Below are 17,372 nucleotides of genomic sequence, written 5' to 3'. Positions count from 1 at the left end.
CCTCTCTCTGCCCGGGTATCCACACAGAAGGGTGGGATGCAGGGGTGTCCCGGGGGAGCTGGCCTTGATGAGACCCTGGCTTCGAGGGGTGGGGTGTGGGGAGGCCGAGGGCAGAGGGTCTGGGCCCGTCCAGCTCTGCACGGGCTCACCTGGGCCCTGGGCAGGTAGCGCCTCTGGGATTCCACTTCTCTCTCTATACGAGGAGGGGGCGGCCAGGTTTCCCCTTCCAGCGGGACCCTGGGCGCCCTGCGGCCACAGGAAACGACCGCCAGGGGGCGCGTGGGCCAGAACTTCGCTTCCGACCCGGCTGCGCGGGGTGCTGTGCCCACAACTCGCTGACCAGACCCGCCCTTCCCCAGGGCTCAAGCCCCCGCCCTCCAGCACACTACATTTTCCGGGGGAGTCCTCAAGGTCCCCCCTTCCTGACTCCCCTTTGGGTCTCGGCTGCCTGCCTCTAACGTCTAGCGCCCGGATAAGCCAGAGGAAAACTCTGCGGCACGAGTCACCCTGGAGGGGACTGGGGCTTGTGCTGGGTCGCCTGAGAGCACGCCTGGGCCTCCTGCAGCCATGGCCACCTTCTCCAGCACCACCGCCAGGAGCTCCCCTGCCAGGGGCTGCACCTTGGGACAGCTGCAGGTTCCAAGCACAGGCCCACGTCAGCCCCCACTGGGAGACGATGATGCTCTGTCCTGCCCCTGCCACCGGGCCTCCCTGTCTGCCCCTCCTAACCCCTCTGGCCCCAACTTTCCAGAATAAGAAGAACTCTCCAGCACCAGGCACGGGTATCCGACAGCGATAAATTTATTAAGTATCCCCCCAAGATATAAACACAAACCAGTAAAAAAAACGAACCAAACCATAAAACATCAGGCCTGGAGCTGATGATAAAGCAGAGAGACAAACGGGCCACGCAAAATGGATTTGACCTATGGCGGAAGACAGCGGAGAAGACTCACATGGGGCGGGGATGCTGTAAGTACTAAAGGACACACACTTGGGAGCCCTAGGGTGACATGACGGGGCCTGGTGGGGGAAAGGGCAGGGGTGTGTCAGTGGCTACATGGCTCAGGGGACAGACCTGTCGGTCCTGGCCGCGGCCGCGTCCCACCCCTCAGCCGCTTCACTTGGGGCCCTGCGCCTCGGATTCCTCATCATCATCTTCATACATCTCCCCCTCCTCCTCGGCCGTGGCGTCCTGGTACTGCTGGTACTCGGACACCAGGTCGTTCATGTTGCTTTCGGCCTCGGTGAACTCCATCTCGTCCATGCCCTCGCCCGTGTACCAGTGCAGGAAGGCCTTGCGGCGGAACATGGCCGTGAACTGCTCCGAGATGCGCTTGAACAGCTCCTGGATGGCCGTGCTGTTGCCGATGAAGGTGGAGGACATCTTGAGCCCGCGGGGCGGGATGTCGCACACGGCCACCTTCACGTTGTTGGGGATCCACTCGACAAAGTAGCTGCTGTTCTTGCTCTGGATGGCCAGCATCTGCTCGTCCACCTCCTTCATGGACATGCGGCCCCGGAAGACAGTGGCCACGGTCAGGTAGCGCCCGTGGCGGGGGTCGCAGGCCGCCATCATGTTCTTGGCGTCAAACATCTGCTGGGTGAGCTCGGGCACCGTCAGCGCGCGGTACTGCTGGCTGCCGCGGGCGGTGAGCGGGGCGAAGCCGGGCATGAAGAAGTGCAGGCGCGGGAAGGGCACCATGTTCACGGCCAGCTTGCGCAGGTCGGCGTTGAGCTGGCCCGGGAAGCGCAGGGAGGTGGTGACCCCGCTCATGGTGGCCGACACCAGGTGGTTGAGGTCCCCGTAGGTGGGCGTGGCCAGCTTGAGAGTGCGGAAGCAGATGTCGTACAGCGCCTCGTTGTCGATGCAGTAGGTCTCGTCCGTGTTCTCCACCAGCTGGTGGATGGACAGCGTGGCGTTGTAGGGCTCGACCACCGTGTCCGACACCTTGGGCGAGGGCACCACGCTGAAGGTGTTCATGATGCGGTCGGGGTACTCCTCGCGGACCTTGCTGATGAGCAGGGTGCCCATGCCCGAGCCCGTGCCGCCCCCCAGCGAGTGGGTCAGCTGGAAGCCCTGCAGGCAGTCGCAATTCTCACACTCCTTCCGCACCACGTCCAGGACCGAGTCCACCAGCTCGGCACCCTCCGTGTAGTGGCCCTTGGCCCAGTTGTTGCCGGCCCCACTCTGACCTGGGACGGGGGCAGGGGGACACGGACGGGGTCAGACCTCCAGTGCCTGCCTGATGGCAGCCGCGGACGCAGCCCTGTGCCTGTTTACCCTCCATGAAGCGGGGCTGCCCGCACCTTCTCAACCCCTCCCAGCCACACCGTGTGGGGAGTCGATCATCCCTCCCCTCCAGGCCACCCACCCTCTGGCCGGCTGTGCTGGAAGGGTAAACTGCAGCCCCAGCACCCCTCACAGCCCGGGGTCGGGAGGAGGCTCATGCCCATGAGTTGGGGTGCTGAGCGCTGGGGGGTGGAAGTGGGCTGTGGCCTTCCTCCTGTCACCGTGTGAGCACCCAGGGCCCTGCCACCAGACTCAAGGGTGTGAGGACAGCTGACCTGACCACAGCAACGTCGCGTGCTCGTGAGCCGGTATCCTCTGGAGGCACTGCTGCTGCCCCCTACCCCGCCCCCGCCCCCATCTCTCTAAGGATCCTGTGAGCTCAAGCCTCTGTCGCACACATCGTTCTGCTTGAAATCACAAGTGGTTTCTGTTCCTTGCACAGAACCCTTTCTCCGGGACTCTGTGCCAAGGTGCAGATTGGGGAGATCAGGTCTGCTCTGCAGGGTCACAGGCAGGGGTGACTCTGCCCTTGTTTCTGTTCCTTGCACAGAACCCTTTCTCCGGGACTCTGTGCCAAGCTGCAGATTGGGGAGATCAGGTCTGCTCTGCAGGGTCACAGGCAGGGGTGACTCTGCCCTTGTTTCTGTTCCTTGCACAGAACCCTTTCTCCGGGACTCTGTGCCAAGGTGCAGCTTGGGGAGATCAGGTCTGCTCTGCAGGGTCACAGGCAGGGGTGACTCTGCCCTTGTTTCTGTTGATCCGGGTTTGCCGGCAGTGGGGTCCACCAGGAGAGGCTGGGGCAGGGGAAACTTACCGAAGATGAAGTTGTCAGGCCTGAAGAGGTGCCCAAAGGCCCCAGACCGGACGCTGTCCATGGTTCCAGGCTCCAGGTCCACCAGGATGGCCCGAGGCACATACTTGTGAGCTGAGGGCAGAGGGGTGGGTTACATGGGTCACAGAAGCTAGGCGCCCCTCCTTCCCTCTAAGTCCTGCCCCAGACTGCCAGCCTCATGCTCTCACCCTAAGAGCTCAGACTCTGGGGTCAGAGAGGCAGGAGCCACGTGTGAAAAGGGAGTCATGGTTGACATCCGGACAGCCAGGACCAAATCCCACGTCTACGTGGGCAGGTTAATATTTTGCCAGTTCACTAAAGACACCATTTCGCACCAGTTGCTGAGTAGCCCCTGCCCGACCTCTCCAGGTAACCCCTGCTCTGGACCCTCCCATGGGCCTCCTGAAGGGGCCTTTGGGACCCTGCCCAGCCCTGGCCATTCCACCGGACTGTGCGTGTGTCTCATGGCCATTAAACACATTTGAATCTCGCTAGGGTTATTAGGATCCCCTGTCTTTATTCTGTGAGTCTCTGGTTGCACCTGCCAGCCAACCGAAAGGAAGGCAGAGATGCTGGGACCCAGCAGTCAAGGTCCCCCCACCCCACCCCTTGGTCCAGGATGGGGGCTCACAAGAGGCCTCGTTGTAGTAGACGCTGATGCGCTCCAGCTGCAGGTCCGAGTCCCCTACATAATTGCCACTGGGGTCTATCCCGTGCTCGTCGCTGATGACCTCCCAGAACTGCAGGGGGAACGGAGGGGTCAGTAGGTGGTTGTGACCCCCACCAGGCCCCTTCCCTCCCGTAGCCTTGAAGCCCTGGTACGAAATTAGGGGCTTGGACCCAGCCTGCACTAGTCCCTTTGAGTGACTTTGAAAAAGAACCCCTAGCTGTGTCATCTGTAAGAAAATTGTCATAATAAATATGCATGTCCATGGAGACCAGAGCCTTCAGCGTGGTTCAGGGCTCAGCTGACACAGACCCGGGTCCCCAGACCCAGCTCTGCCCTTGGTGACCAGGGGCCTTGGGGAGTCTACTTCTCCATGAGTAATAAACACCCTCTTGGGGTGTTTCGTTTTTAATTCCCTCCTTTCAGATGAGAAAGCTGAAGCACAGAGAAGGTAAGTGCTGGAGACAGGGTCCAGGATACACGTGCCCCTCGGTGTCGAGGCAAAGATGTCCGGTGACGGGGCCTGGCAGCGTCCAGCACGCCAGCAGCCTCAGCCGACAGGAGCCACAGGGGCCTGAGTGGGGAGTCGCTTGCCTGGGGTTACCCAGCCTGTCCAAGCTGAGACGGCACAGCCCCAGCTTCAAGGGCTCACTCTCCCCACGGTCTCCTGCCCTGCTCGCCCTGGGCAGGAACCTACCGCGCTTCTCTCAGGACTGGGGCAGGGCAGGACCACCCCTTCCCAGCTGCGTGACCTTGGGCAGGTCCTGGAGGTTCTCTGTGCCTCAGTGGTCTCACCTGTTCAGTGGGCCTGATGATGAAGCCAGGTTGTTGTGAGAATAAAGCAAGTTACTCTGCACGGGGCCTGTGAATGGTGAGTGCCGTGTGGGATTATTAGCAGGCAAAGACACCCGCCCTGGGTGAAGGGAAGGCTGCGCAGTGCTCTGTGCTCGCCCCAGGGGCACTTCCAGGCTGTCTCAGAGCACAGCTGCCCATGCAGGCCGGAGATCATGGTCACACACCGTGTGACTTACCAGTGCCCCTCCCCTTTGCCCCTCAGGGTTGGGGTGACTCAGAAGAACGGGTGTGAAGGCCCCAAGAAGCAAAGGGCCTCTACACATGGGTCATGTGCTCGGGAAAAGACTGCTCAGTGAGAAAAGCAGTTAGAAATCAGTTTTCACATGTGTATCTATATATAGATGTCTCTGACAGACATTCAGAAATCTGCTCCCGGCAGCCGTGTCTGAGAGCGGTCCGGGGCTGGGGGAGGCAGCCGTGCCTGAGAGCGGTCCGGGGCTGGGGGAGGCAGCCGTGCCTGAGAGCGGTCCGGGGCTGGGGGAGGCAGCCGTGCCTGAGAGCGGTCCGGGGCTGGGGGAGGCAGCCGTGCCTGAGAGCGGTCCGGGGCTGGGGGAGGCAGCCGTGCCTGAGAGCGGTCCGGGGCTGGGGGAGGCAGCCGTGCCTGAGAGCGGTCCGGGGCTGGGGGAGGCAGCCGTGCCTGAGAGCGGTCCGGGGCTGGGGGAGGCAGCCGTGCCTGAGAGCGGTCCGGGGCTGGGGGAGGCAGCCGTGCCTGAGGGCGGTCCGGGGCTGGGGGAGGCAGCCGTGCCTGAGAGCGGTCCGGGGCTGGGGGAGGCAGCCGTGCCTGAGAGCGGTCCGGGGCTGGGGGAGGCAGCCGTGCCTGAGGGCGGTCCGGGGCTGGGGGAGAGGCTTTGGCACTGCACACCGTTTGGTTCTTTTGGAATTTTTGTCACGTGCACATGTTAACTTCTCAAAAAAAAAAAAGATTAGTTAAAAATAAAAACATTTTTAAACCTGAGAAGTATGAACTGTCATTATTCTAAAATGTACAGAAGGATCTTGGCATTTCACCCAGAGAGACTGTTATCAGAGGTCAGCTCTCAGCAAGGGCGGGAGCTGGACTTCTTCCTCCTTTGTGTGTTTTTGTCATTGGTAAGTTTTCTTCTTTTTTTCTGCATTAAGTGTGCATTACCGCTGTAATTAGAGGTGTCACTGAGGCATTCAGGGCCTGATCAGAGCTTCCTCCCACTGCTGGGTTCCCCATGCCCTCCTCAGGACAGTGTGAGCCGGGGGCCTTGGTTCCCACAGCCCTGGGACACCCCAGACCTCTGGCTTCAGAGATACCCACAGCCCCTGTAGAGAAGGGGTGAGCTTGAGATGGCAAGTGTGGGAGGGGGAGAGAGTGACTCAGCCACCGAGCCACCAACACATCTATGGAAAGTTCTCTGGACCGCTCTATGACATGCATAGGCTTCCAGGAGGCAGCAGACCAGAGTGAGTGCAGACCCCAGCACTGGCCAGTGTGTGCCAGTGACTCCACCTCTCAGGACCTCCGTTTTCTCATCTGTAAAGTGGACATAATATGATACCCACTTCAAGTGGTCAACTCAAGGCCTGACACATAAAAGCAGTGAGCAAATGTTGGCCTCACAAAATTAAAAGGCCTTAGATATTAGTTAAATTTGTAAAGTCATATTCACTGATAAATAAAATAAAAGATACTTGAAAAAAAATCAATATACTTTGGAATATTGTGTTGCAATAAGAGATCACCACTGGTATGAGCAGATCTCCAAGGCACACCCTTAGGGGAAAAGGCACATTGCAATGACATACAGAGTAAAAGCAAGAATCTCACAGCAGATGCTATATTTTTTATACATAGGTGCTTATGCACAGAAGATGGACTAGAATAGTGGAAAATAACTTGTCCTGCCTGAAGAGAGGGACGGAGAGGGGTGAGGTGCTTACATGGGCACTTTAGCCTTATCTGCAATGTTTCAACTTTTTAGAAGGAGAATACGTTAATAATTGCTTTTGTAGTTAAAACAAATACGAATTGTGATTTAAAATAATAAAACTTAGAATATATTATATATACAGATCATATAACATTTAATAAATAACAAAATACTATTTTATAAATTAAAGAATAATTATGATCATCACTACAGATGAGAAAACTGCCAGGTGGCGCGCGGACCCCAGGGTCCAGGCCAGGGCTCCTATTTCAGACCCCACGGTTTTGTCTCGAGCTGGGGGCGTGCGCCGCGGCGCTGTCCGTGGTACTGACCTTTGCGGCGCCTACGCTCGTGGGCGGGGGAGGTGGCTGGCCGACGGGGGGGGGGGCGGTTAAGCTGGACCCAACTGGGAGGGGCGGGGGTGGGGGTGGGGTGCGGAAACCAGGAAATTCCTCTTCCCATTGGTTGTCAGGGCCAGGCCCCGCCCTTCCGAGACCCCGCCCAGCGGCCGAGAGGCTGGGCGCAGACAAAGGCTCCGGGACGGCCCTGCCCCCTAAGGGCGGAGGGTGGGGTCCTCAGACTCTTCGCCCCACTGTGGGAGCTGGGGTCTCCCTGCCCATCCTGATGTGTCCACACAGGCCTAGATTCAAACTCCTGCTCTGTCCATCCCAGGCGTTTTTTTTATCCTTGGGGAAGGGCGACACCCAATCCCACCGCAGCCTCGAGAAGTGCAGCGCCCAACACGTAGTGGTCATCGTCACGAGTCATAAATGCCGTCATGTCACCTCTCAGGAGAGCCCTGCTCTCTCCTGGCCCCGATCGCCCTGACCTCCCTCCATAACTTCCACTCCCATCCCCACCCGCAGCCAGGCCCTCTCCCGAGCGGGCGGCCCGCCCCCAAGCAGGGGAAGCAGCCCCTCTTGCCCACCCCAGTCAGCTACTGCTTGCTGGTGATGGGCGAGAAAAGTTTGCTCTCCCTCCACCAGGAGGTCACAACCAGTACGGAAGCTGGAAACAAAAATGGCCAAGGAACGCATGCCTGTCCACAGGGCAGGTGCTGGGTGCCGGGGCAGGCAAATCCCCACACACGCTGTGAGCGCGTCCAGTTTGGTTCTGGAGATTTTCCAGTGCTGGGAGGCCGGAAGGAAACCACTAGACTGCTTCCATTGGTCACTGCAAAGGGCAGCGGTTGAAAAGGAAGAAACGATCCCCCTCCCCCCCAAATCCACCACTCTCTCTTTTGCATTGTTGAAAAGGATCAGATATTAGTTTTAAAAACAAACAAGAGTGAAGGAAATTAAGCCAAAATGAATAAAAAGTAATGAGCAAACCCAAGGGCCACTGCACTTGAAGCAGGAAAAAAATCTCTGCGGAGGCCACTGTCCAGCACTCGGGCCGCTGCCTCTGCCCTGCCCTCCACCCATGGGGGCTGCAGCTGGGCATGAACCCGCGTTTGCCTGATCAGTGCCGGTCCAGCCATAGAAGGAAGCCCCGTGACAGGATCACCACTCCCCCAGGCTCATGGTGGGACTCAGGCTGCCCTGCTTCCCTTCAGTGACCCCTGACTCTCGGAGGAGCAGATGCTCAGGGCAGGCCTGGCCCCTGTGACCACATTAATGAGCCCATGGCCCCTTCTGCCCGTCCAGGGCAGCTGTCAGTGACAGCCCCCAGAGCCCTGATTTAATTTGAGGCCTTGGTCCCCCAGGCCTCCCCTCCCCCAGCCCCTTCCTCAGGCAGGCACAGCTGTCTCCTCGGTGATTAGGGTGTCTCCCCACTACGCCCTCCCCCCCATGTGAGGCGCCTCCACCCTAGAGCCCAAGTTGCAATTTACATGTCAGCCACGTGGCTGCCCCAGCCCTGTTGTAATTAGCTTTTTGTTCTTGCCCGGTTTCCATGGCAACAGCCTCCAGAGGAAGCCTTTCCTGGCCCCTTCCCCTCCAGGACCAGTCTCCTCCCACTGCCTCCTTAGGGAACCAGCTCGACACCAGCCCTCTCTGGGTCCCTGGCCTTGGTGCTGACAAAGCCACCCGCCCCCCCCCTCCCCTATATTGTTCTGAGGAAAGCACAGGGGGCAGCAGGCCGCACCCACCCAGCCTGAGCCCTGCGCTGGGCATTTGCAGAGACTGAGAGCCGGAGGGTGGAGAGGCTCTGTCTCCACTTGCTATGTGACCTTGGGCAAGGGACAGCTTCTCTGGACTTAGGGATGGGACACCTGCCTCCTGGGTTCGGCTGGGGATGACGCCATTCCCTTCCCGCCTCAGTTCCAACATCTGTGAGGTGGGCTAACAATGGAGGGGAGGGGCCTAGTGGTGAAGTAGCTCTCGACCCCACCCGCCCACCCCGGCTTTGTTCCCACGTCCGACCCCGAGACTCGCGGTCCCTACGTGGGTTTGATCCAACCCTGTGGCGAGGGGCCAGGGGTTGCCCAGGCAGGGCTACGCTGAGGGAGAGTCCAGTCCTCAACCAAGGTCATCCCGAGTCCGGGCCCAATTCCTCCCCCAACAAAGGAAAAGGGTGCGGCCAGCTTCCAAAAGGAAGCTGAGGGTGGTCAAAGCTAGGTGGGGGCATGGGGCGGCTCTGGACTCTTGGAGGGTACCAAGTTACTGGCGTGCCGGGGGGGGGATCATTATGGCTTCGGGGCGAGCCCCACCCAAACCTGCCCACCCCACCCATCTCGCCTGAGGCTGCATTGTGACCCCAGAGAAGAGGGCCACGCCCAGCCAGCGCCCCCCCGCCTCCCCGCACCTGCAGCGGCGGGTGGATGGAGTTTAGCGGCTGACCTGCGCTGTGCTCCCGCAGGCCCGAGGTAAGCCCGGTAGGGGCAGCGGAAAGGCGGGGGTGGAAATGGCAGAGGGGACGACCCGGCGTCCCGGCAGCCCGCAGCGAGGGCAAGCCCATCCTTTTCTTCTAGGCTTCGCAGTGGCGAGTGAGGCTCGGGGTGCGGCTCTGCGCGTACCGCCTCCCTGCTTCCCTCCCCCCGGGGACCGGCTCGAGGAGGGGGCGGGGGACGCGGGATGCGCGCCGGGTGCGGAGCCCGGCGCAGGGGGGCGGCGCGCGGCCTCACCTTGGCCCCGATCTGGTTGCCGCACTGGCCGGCCTGGATGTGCACGATCTCCCTCATGCTCGGTGCGTGTGGCGGGCGGCTGCGGGACGCAGGCGGACGCGCTGGGGCCGGGGCTGGCTGCGGAGGATCTGCCGCCCCCGCCGCCCGCTCTTATAGGCTGGGCCCCGCCCGCCGCGCCCGCCCTGGCGTCATCGCGCGCGGCCAATCCGGGGACGCCGCCGCAGAATGCGGCAGGGCTGCAGCATCAGCACCGCGCATCCCCGCTCCACCGCGCGCTGCAGCGCCTCCTCCCGCCGCCCCAGGGGTCTGGGGACCGCGCACCCGAAAGGAGGGGCTGGCGAGCTCCAGGGAGGACAATAGAAGCCCCCTTGGCCCTCGGCCCCCGCCCCGGCTGCCGCCTCTATCCCACCCCAGCGGCAGCCTCCCCCCTCGGCTTTGCGAGGAGGGTCTTTCTTGTCCACACCTGTGTAGGGACCAACCCCATTTCCCACCCCGAAAGGCCAACATGGACGCCTCCCAGCTCCCTGTCTTGTGTCGCGAAGGGGCGGACCAGGTACTCTGAGCTTTGCCGGGTCCCTTAATGGTGGGGTAGCCAGGAAAAGGCTGCAGCGGGCACCGACTTCTCTCCAGAAGAAAGAAATCATGGGGCAGGGCTCCCAAACGTCTGAGTCAGAAGGGCTGTGAGTGCAGGAGGGGGGCGGTGGGTTGCTATGGCAGCTCTGAGTTTCACTGTTCTTCTCTGCACTGGGGGATGCCACCTGCCTCTTCTTCCCCAGGGGGCTGCCATGAGATTCCAAACGGACCTAGCAGGTGGGGCTGCTCTGTACCCCTGCCAGGCACAGCACCTGGCATGTAGCTGCTGCTCAGTGAACATCGGTGTCAGGAATTGTCAGAAAGACACAAACAAGCCAGGCACAGAACTGACTGGGGGTGGGGTGGGGGGAGGGCAGTGGTTTCTGTCTGACTCACTCTCCCTGATGTCACCTGTACCCCTGGAGTCTTGGTCCAAGTGAGGCTAAGGAAATTCGGTGGGCTGGGGGAGCTACGTAGGGAGATGGTGTGCGCATAAGGGAGAGAAGGGAGGCGGTGAAGTAGACACGCAGTTCAGAGGCTGGACGACCCACTGGCCTAGCAGTCTGCTGGGGTCAGACGTTAGAGTGAAACCGCCTATCATCAAGTCCTGATATTTCAGTAACAAAATCCTCAGGAAGGGTCTCAGCCACAGCGTGCGGACCTGTTCCTGTGTGTGCGGTCACACTGCTTGTGTGGTGTAGCTGTGTGCGCGCCCCTCTCTTTCTCCTCTTGCAGCTTCCCCAGTTTGGCAAGTCTAGAAGTGGGCCTTTTGTTCTCGAGAGACGCCCTCCCTCACAACACGTCCATGATGTGGCTTTCTGTGGTTGGCTTCCAGCCGCCTGGGGCCCCTCCCTGTCCCCGTTCAGGGGGTCCTGGGGAGCATTTGGCTCTTCCCTGGAGCTGGCTGCGCCTCCCTGTTGAGCAAAGGAAGAAGCTTTGCATCCCGTTGACCAGGACCCATCACCAGCCCTGCTGCCCTGCAGGGTGGCATCGGGCCAGGCCAGCTCCCCCTCCATCCCCAGAGGGCTCTGGTGCCCGGCTCGAGGCTGACTCATCATCCCGTCTCCCAGCAAAAGCCGGCCCTGCTGGGAACCAGCTCCCAGCCCGGAGGTCAGCAGTCAGGGCTGGAGCTGCCAGTGGTGGGCGGGCAGGAACTGGCCGGGACAGGGCTCGGGTGGCTGGCCAGGGGGCGGCAGGGGCTGCAGGCATTACTAGACCTGCCTTGGAGTTGGCTGATACCATCACTGTTCCTCCACTGAGCCTGTACCAGGAAGGGGGTCGAATGTATGCTGTGTCTGTGGAGGAAGCAGGTGGGAACTCAGCCCAGGGCTGCAGCAGAGGGAGGACCCAAGGGCTCCCAGCATCAGTCAGCACGGTCCGCCGCAGAGGCCCACTCCCCTGGGGCTTGGACACCCCTGTAGCCCCTGGACAGCCTCACGGCCTTCTGGGGGGCCTTGCCTCACACCCCCCAGGGCTGGTGGAGCCCTGACCCTCCTCCCAGAAGGGCAGCACTTGGAAGAGAGCAGACCCCAGCCTCCAGGCCACCCTGCCCCTGGATGAGGCAGGGATACGGACGAGGGGCTGCAGGACTGGGCCAAGAGAGGGCCACGTTCTGGCCAGGGTCACACATGGGTCACTGTGGTCCTGCTTCTGCTGCAGTTGAGGGCGCCTGGACAGTGCTGGGGTCTTGTCACCATGGTGGTGGCTGGGGGTAGGGGAGCTGCTGCCCTTACTCCAGTTGCTCTGGGCGGGGGTTTGCACCCCAGAGAAAGCAAAGGCACAGGATCGGGTGGGTGTGGTCAGGTTCCCGCGCTCTCCCCCAGGTGGGGCTGTGGTTTCCTCACCTGGGCAGCCCAGCCACGGTTGCTGGCTGGTTCCTGGGACTTCCTTCCTTCCTTCCCCCCTCAGCCCCGCCCCCACTCCTCCACCTCAAGCTTCAAGCAGCTTCTGGAAGGAGGCAAGACAGATGGCAAGGAGGCTGCAAGAATTTATTACCAAGCATAGAATTTATTACCAGGCTGCTTCCTGGCCCAGGAGCCTGGGTACTGGTCCCCAGTTCAGGCCGATGGCCCCCGCTTCACCCAGAGCAGGTGTTGGCCGGCACTGTCCGCCGGGGGCGTGCGGTGTCGACAGATGGGCTGAGCCCTGGCTCTCGGTCACCACTGAGCCTTGGAAGAGAGAAGCCCCACCCTCCACGGTGGCTCCACGCCTTCCTCCTTGCTGGTCACAAAGTCCTTGGAGCAGCGCTGCCGACAGCTTTTGCCACCACCCTGCACATCCCAGTGGACGGGGTGGCCGTGCCCCGCAGTCTCCCAGCCTCACCCATCCCCCACAGCGCCTCCTGGAGCTTCGGGCCATTCCCCTCCCGGGCCCCAGAAGGTCTGTGCAGCCACACCTTCAGCGATGGCCTAGCCCGTCCTCTCCGCCAAGGGACCGCCCCGGCCACCCAGGGCTTGGGCCACACGACAGCACCTCCTCCCTCTGCCCAGCAGCTCACCAGGAGCCCTGCAGCACCTCTTGGAGCGTCTTCCGGAGCTCCTGGCTGCGGAAGGCGTAGATGAGAGGGTCCACAATGGCGTTGCAGATGATGAGGGTGAGGAAGAGGTTGAAGTTCTTGAAGATGCAGACACAGGTGGGGTGTTGAGGGCAGAGGACGATGAGCAAGAGGTGGAGGAAGAAGGGGCCCCAGCAGAGGAAGAAGGTGCCCAGCAGGATGGTGAGGGTGGCTGCGCCCTTGAGGCCGAAGCCCTGCTGGGTGGAGCGCTGCCTCTTGTGGAGCCGGGCAATGCCCCGGGCATGCTGGCACGCCCGGGCCAGCATGTGGACGTACAGCACTGCCATGAGCACCAGCATGGCTACGAAGAAGCTCACGAGACAGAGCAGGACGGCTGCGTGGTTGTAGTAGGCGATGAAGAGGGTGCTGGCAAGGATGCTGGCCACCCAGATGGCCGCGATGGCCCGCCACGCCCTGGGCAATGTCACGAGGCTGTGGTACCGCAGGGCGTAGAAGATGGAGATGTAGCGGTCCACGGCGATGGCGCCCAGGAAGCAGAGGCTGGACACCATGGAGCTGCAGATGAGCACATCAATGACGTCGTCCAGCTGCTGCACCACGGCAGCCCGAGGGGCCAGGGCGCCGGCCTCCAGCAGCAGCATGACGGCCGTCTCCAGCACGTTGCTGATGCTCACAAGCAGGTCGGACGCGGCCAGGCAGCAGATGAAGTAGTACATGGGCGAGTGCAGGTTGCGGTTCTTCATGATGGCGGCCACCACCAGCATGTTCTCCACGAGACTCACCAGCCCCAAGCTGAGGAACAGCCCTTCGGGAACGGACACCTCCAGGCACTGGGGCCCCGTCTGGTTGGTGGCCAGCCCGAGGCGGGGGGTGGCTGGGGACGTGGAGTTGAGGGGACTCAGCAGCTGCCTCTGGGGGCCGAGCACAGGCATCGTCCTGCCAGGGAGCAGGAAGGGGTCCTTGCTCTCAGGGTCCCGCCCAGCTCATGGCTCCACCGGGAGGCCCCTCACACTCCGTCCTCCGGGGCTGGACAAATGTCGGCCCAGGCACGGCCCCGGGCCTCTCCACCAGTCGTCACTTCCCAGCCAGGACCCCAAGCTCCCAGTTGCCAGCCTTGCGGGCTCAGTGTCTCTGTCCTGGTCCTCAGTCCACCTCCCCTCTTCCCTGGAGGCGCGGTCGCCCAGATCCGGACATTTCTAGCCCTCTTGCTACCTTCGGTCCTACGAGACCGCCTGCCTTCCTCAGGACCTTTAAAGTCTTCCGCAGAGGCCCTCCCCCTGAGGGCGGCACCGCGACGGGCGTGTGCCCGGGCTGCAGCGTGAGGGCTGCCGCTAGATGGCGCAGCTCCATCCGGGCCTGTCCCGGCAGCTTGGCGCTCAGACCACTGCAGTCTGGCCAGCCGCGCCGTGCTCAGCCCACCTCCCCTCCAGGTGTCGCGGGCGCGGGGGTCCCGCTCCGGACCTGCCTCGGAGACTTCCAGCCCTCTTCCAGGCCCGATGCAAGACCACCACCTCCTCCCTGAAGCCGTCGGATCCTGCCTCAGGAACACACACACGCACATGCGCACACACACACACACACACACGCATGCACACACACCAGCCTGCCCCACGTTAAACGCGGACTGAAGGCGGTCCTGCCCCAAGGACCCCCAGCCGCTTCCTGCGCTCCAGCTCCTCCCGGGGCAGGGGCGGGGACAGAGCTGCCAGACCTCCCCCGACGGTCCCCACTGCCTCTGCAAAAGGTCACCGCAGCCGAGCCAGCACTCTGTCACTAAAGAGTGCCCGGTGCTGACGACAAAGCCTCCTCTGAGGGCGGGGTGGGCATGGACCGCAGGGCCGCCCCCTCACGGGTGGGGGAAGTCAGAGGCCGGCCGAGGGTCTGGTGCTTTGAAGGCGCTGGGCTGTGATGTTCCTGTTTGGGTCCGTCCTGTGCCCCTCAGCAGACGGGGGAGGGCGCACCTGCTCACCAGCGTCAGCTCCCTTCCCTGCCCTTGACGACTCACACGGCCCTTTCCCCCTTTGCCTCTGTTGGTGCTATTTATTGAAGCGCGTCGTACATGAGAGTACACAAATCATAAACATGCAGGTTGGTGCACACCGCATCCAAATACAGCCGGGAATGCAGCACCCAATCAAACACCGACTGCACCAGACCCTCCGGGGTGTCCTCCCGGCCCCGACCATCGGTTAACTTTGCCTGTTTTGGAACCTGATACGCGTGGACTCCGGACCCTTCCTCGCTCAGCACTGAGGCACCCTCGCGGACGCACGCAGCGGTCGTTAACGCGCAGGTCGCGTGGGCGTTTGGGTGGCCCCCGTCTGTCACAGACACTGCTGCTGGGTAACACACGGGTGGGACCGCATGGTCAGAGGCACACCTTCAGCTTCGGTAGATTCCGCCAAACCATTTTACACCCTGGTGGACCCGTTTGCCTGTTTCTGGCCGTGCACGAGTCCCCCACCCGCCACGTAGAGGAGCGTGGAAGGAAGGGCCTCGCCTGGGCTCCACAGGAACCAGGGCGCCCCACGTCCTGGTGGAGAACCCCAAAGGGAGCAAAGGGTCCCAGGGCAGGACCATGAGGCAGAGCCACGGTGGGGGCAGTGCTGGCATCGCTGCCCTGAACCCTGGTGTCTCTGTCACGTGAGTCCCAGGACTCCCTGGCCGCCGGGCGAGCAGTGTCCTGCCTCTAGCTTACATGTCATCACGGCTCCATAAATGAGGCCTTTGAGATTGCTGCGCCTCCCCAGACCCAGCGCCCCCAGCCTGAGACTTCAAAGGCCAGGAGAACTGGGCGGCCTTTGCCATGAGACCACAGCCCTCTTCCTGGGGAGGCCTCGAGACTCCCTGTCTGGTTCCCACCCCGAGGGAGGGGGACAGCAGGTACAGCTGAGCTGCGATTGGTCACAGTCCTGGGAAACGGCCACGTGAAACCACAGCTAACCCTGCAGCCAGTCCTACCCACTCGACCTCCAGTGCCCCCGGAAGAAAGCAAGCGAGGACTGGCCAGAGACAGGTGGGGGGGGACGGCCACCTCCTCAGAGGACACACCACATGAGACCACGTGCCGACCACTCATGAGGCTGTGAGAGCAGGAATTGTCTCAGTGCTGGGTCCCCAGCACCAGAACAGGGCCAGGCCCGCAGCACACGGAGGCTCACCATGTGAGGGAGCTCGTGGGAGCTGCAGCCTGAGGAGCTTCTGCCTGCAGAGCCCAGGGGCGCCCCTGTCTAGCCACGGCCACACCGGGTAGGCCTGCCTTCATGGGGGTCCCCCGATGGGGGTCCCCTCACAGCAGCCACAGGGAGTGCAGCCAGCGCCCCTGCCCCCTCCCCTCACCACGGAGAGCTCTCAGGAAGACCTAGCCCAGAGCTGGGTCATAGGGTCTGGGTTCCAGGGTTGTCTAGTTTCCTTTAACGCAGGGAAAGGAGGGGCCTTTGTGCCCACCCTTTGGTGCCCATGCTGAAGACCTGAGGTGGGGTGTGACTTGATGGGAAAGAGCACAACCCATCAGCAATGCACGAGCAGCACAAGGCGTGAGTGGTCAGCTGAGCCTTTACAGCAGGTGCCTAGATGTGAGGGCCTTGGCTGTCTTCTCACCCCCATTAGACGGAGCAGCATGACAGAGCACTGGGTGGGCACCAGGCCTGGGGGGTGAGCAGTTTCATCACCCCCTGGGCCCAGCCTCTGCTTCACCATCCCCAGGACACTGGCTCTTCATTTTAAAGTTGGACTCCTGGTTGCAAGATGGCTGCCGTAGCGCCACACATCACACCCTCACCTAAATGTATTTAAGGTTGGAAGAGGTAGGGCGCCAAGCTCTCCTTGCTTGCCTGTCATTTTCAGAGATCAATCCCCTTCCCAGAAGACACCCAGCAGACTGTCTTACTTGCTGAAGTTCATCACAGGCCACCCTGGTGGAGACCATGTGGTTCTAGGGCAGGCTCGGTCTCCGAGCTGGCTGTGGATGGTGGGAGGGGTAACCACGTCTGCAGGGCCCTGTCCTTGCCACGGGTGTTCAAGGCACAGAGGCGCCCCCGACTCGGGAACAGCTGGAAGGATGACCTCACAGGCCTCTGCAGTAGGTGACCCCACATCACGATCAGGATGCCACAGACCTCCTGGAAGATGGGCCGACGGACCAGGACTTGGGTGCATGTTGGAGATGGCTGGGTCACACTTCCTGCCACACTGACCGGCCTGGGGCCCCAAACGCACCCTGAAGCACACGGGCAGCCTCTGTGGGTGGAGGTCAGGGCTGGGAGGGTGTCCAGTGTACAGGGTAGCACGTGGGGCTCACAACCTTGGTGGCCTGGGTCATTCCAGAACCAAACAGGATCCTTAGTCACAGGCAGCCCGTGTGGTTCTGAGCTGTCACTCAAGAGCACCAGGTCCCACCCCTTCACCCTCCCCAGCCTGTGGTCCGTTCACCCCTGGATCAAGTGCCCCCCAGTCTCTGCCACGTACACCCCCCAGAGCTGCCAAGACGAGCGTTCTTTCCAAAACACACCTCTCGGCCTCCCCACCGACGGCGCTCACTGAAGCGAGCATGGATTCTGGCTCTGCGATGCCCCGGGCCAGCAGCGCAGCGGCGGAGAGGTCCTGCCCAGGGTTGGGGCTCTGCCGTGAGTGGCCGCGGGGCACGCTCCGGGGGAGCCTTGGGGGGTGTGAGGAT

General features: G+C 61.9%; 1 protein-coding gene across 2 annotated transcripts; it reads right to left on the bottom strand.

The window, feature by feature from the left end:
* Nucleotides 1-783: 783 nt before the first annotated feature.
* Nucleotides 784-17,283, bottom strand: LOC132416269 (tubulin beta-3 chain). 2 transcript variants are annotated; one of them, XM_059999603.1, is made up of 6 exons: nucleotides 12,680-17,283; nucleotides 11,147-11,151; nucleotides 9,610-9,737; nucleotides 3,757-3,865; nucleotides 3,108-3,218; nucleotides 784-2,196 (listed from the first exon to the last, which is right to left on the bottom strand). In XM_059999603.1, the coding sequence occupies exons 1-6, from the start codon at nucleotides 13,627-13,629 to the stop codon at nucleotides 1,121-1,123; spliced, it is 2,379 nt and encodes a 792-aa protein (XP_059855586.1). In that variant the 5' UTR covers nucleotides 13,630-17,283; the 3' UTR covers nucleotides 784-1,120. The 2 variants fall into 2 exon arrangements, with proteins under 2 accessions (XP_059855586.1, XP_059855585.1); XM_059999602.1 differs by lacking the exons at nucleotides 9,610-9,737; nucleotides 11,147-11,151; nucleotides 12,680-17,283 and adding an exon at nucleotides 9,326-9,449.
* Between the last annotated feature and the right edge of the window lie 89 nt (nucleotides 17,284-17,372).

This window comes from Delphinus delphis, chromosome 20 (assembly GCF_949987515.2).
Source record: "Delphinus delphis chromosome 20, mDelDel1.2, whole genome shotgun sequence".
In the NCBI taxonomy this organism is placed as follows: Eukaryota; Metazoa; Chordata; class Mammalia; order Artiodactyla; family Delphinidae; genus Delphinus; species Delphinus delphis.
Note: the sequence above shows the minus strand (reverse complement) of the source record. Positions and strands in the feature narration are given on the sequence as shown.

Bases quoted from the DNA above. Each gene is read 5' to 3' on its own strand.
- LOC132416269 (XM_059999603.1), bottom strand. From the start codon at position 13,629: ATGCCTGTGCTCGGCCCCCAGAGGCAGCTGCTGAGTCCCCTCAACTCC. The intron at 3,866-9,609 runs GTGAGGCCGCGC...TTCCCCCTGCAG, and splicing joins GCAACCAGATCGGGGCCAAG to TTCTGGGAGGTCATCAGCGA. The intron at 2,197-3,107 runs GTAAGTTTCCCC...CCCCCGTCCCAG, and splicing joins GCCTGACAACTTCATCTTCG to GTCAGAGTGGGGCCGGCAAC.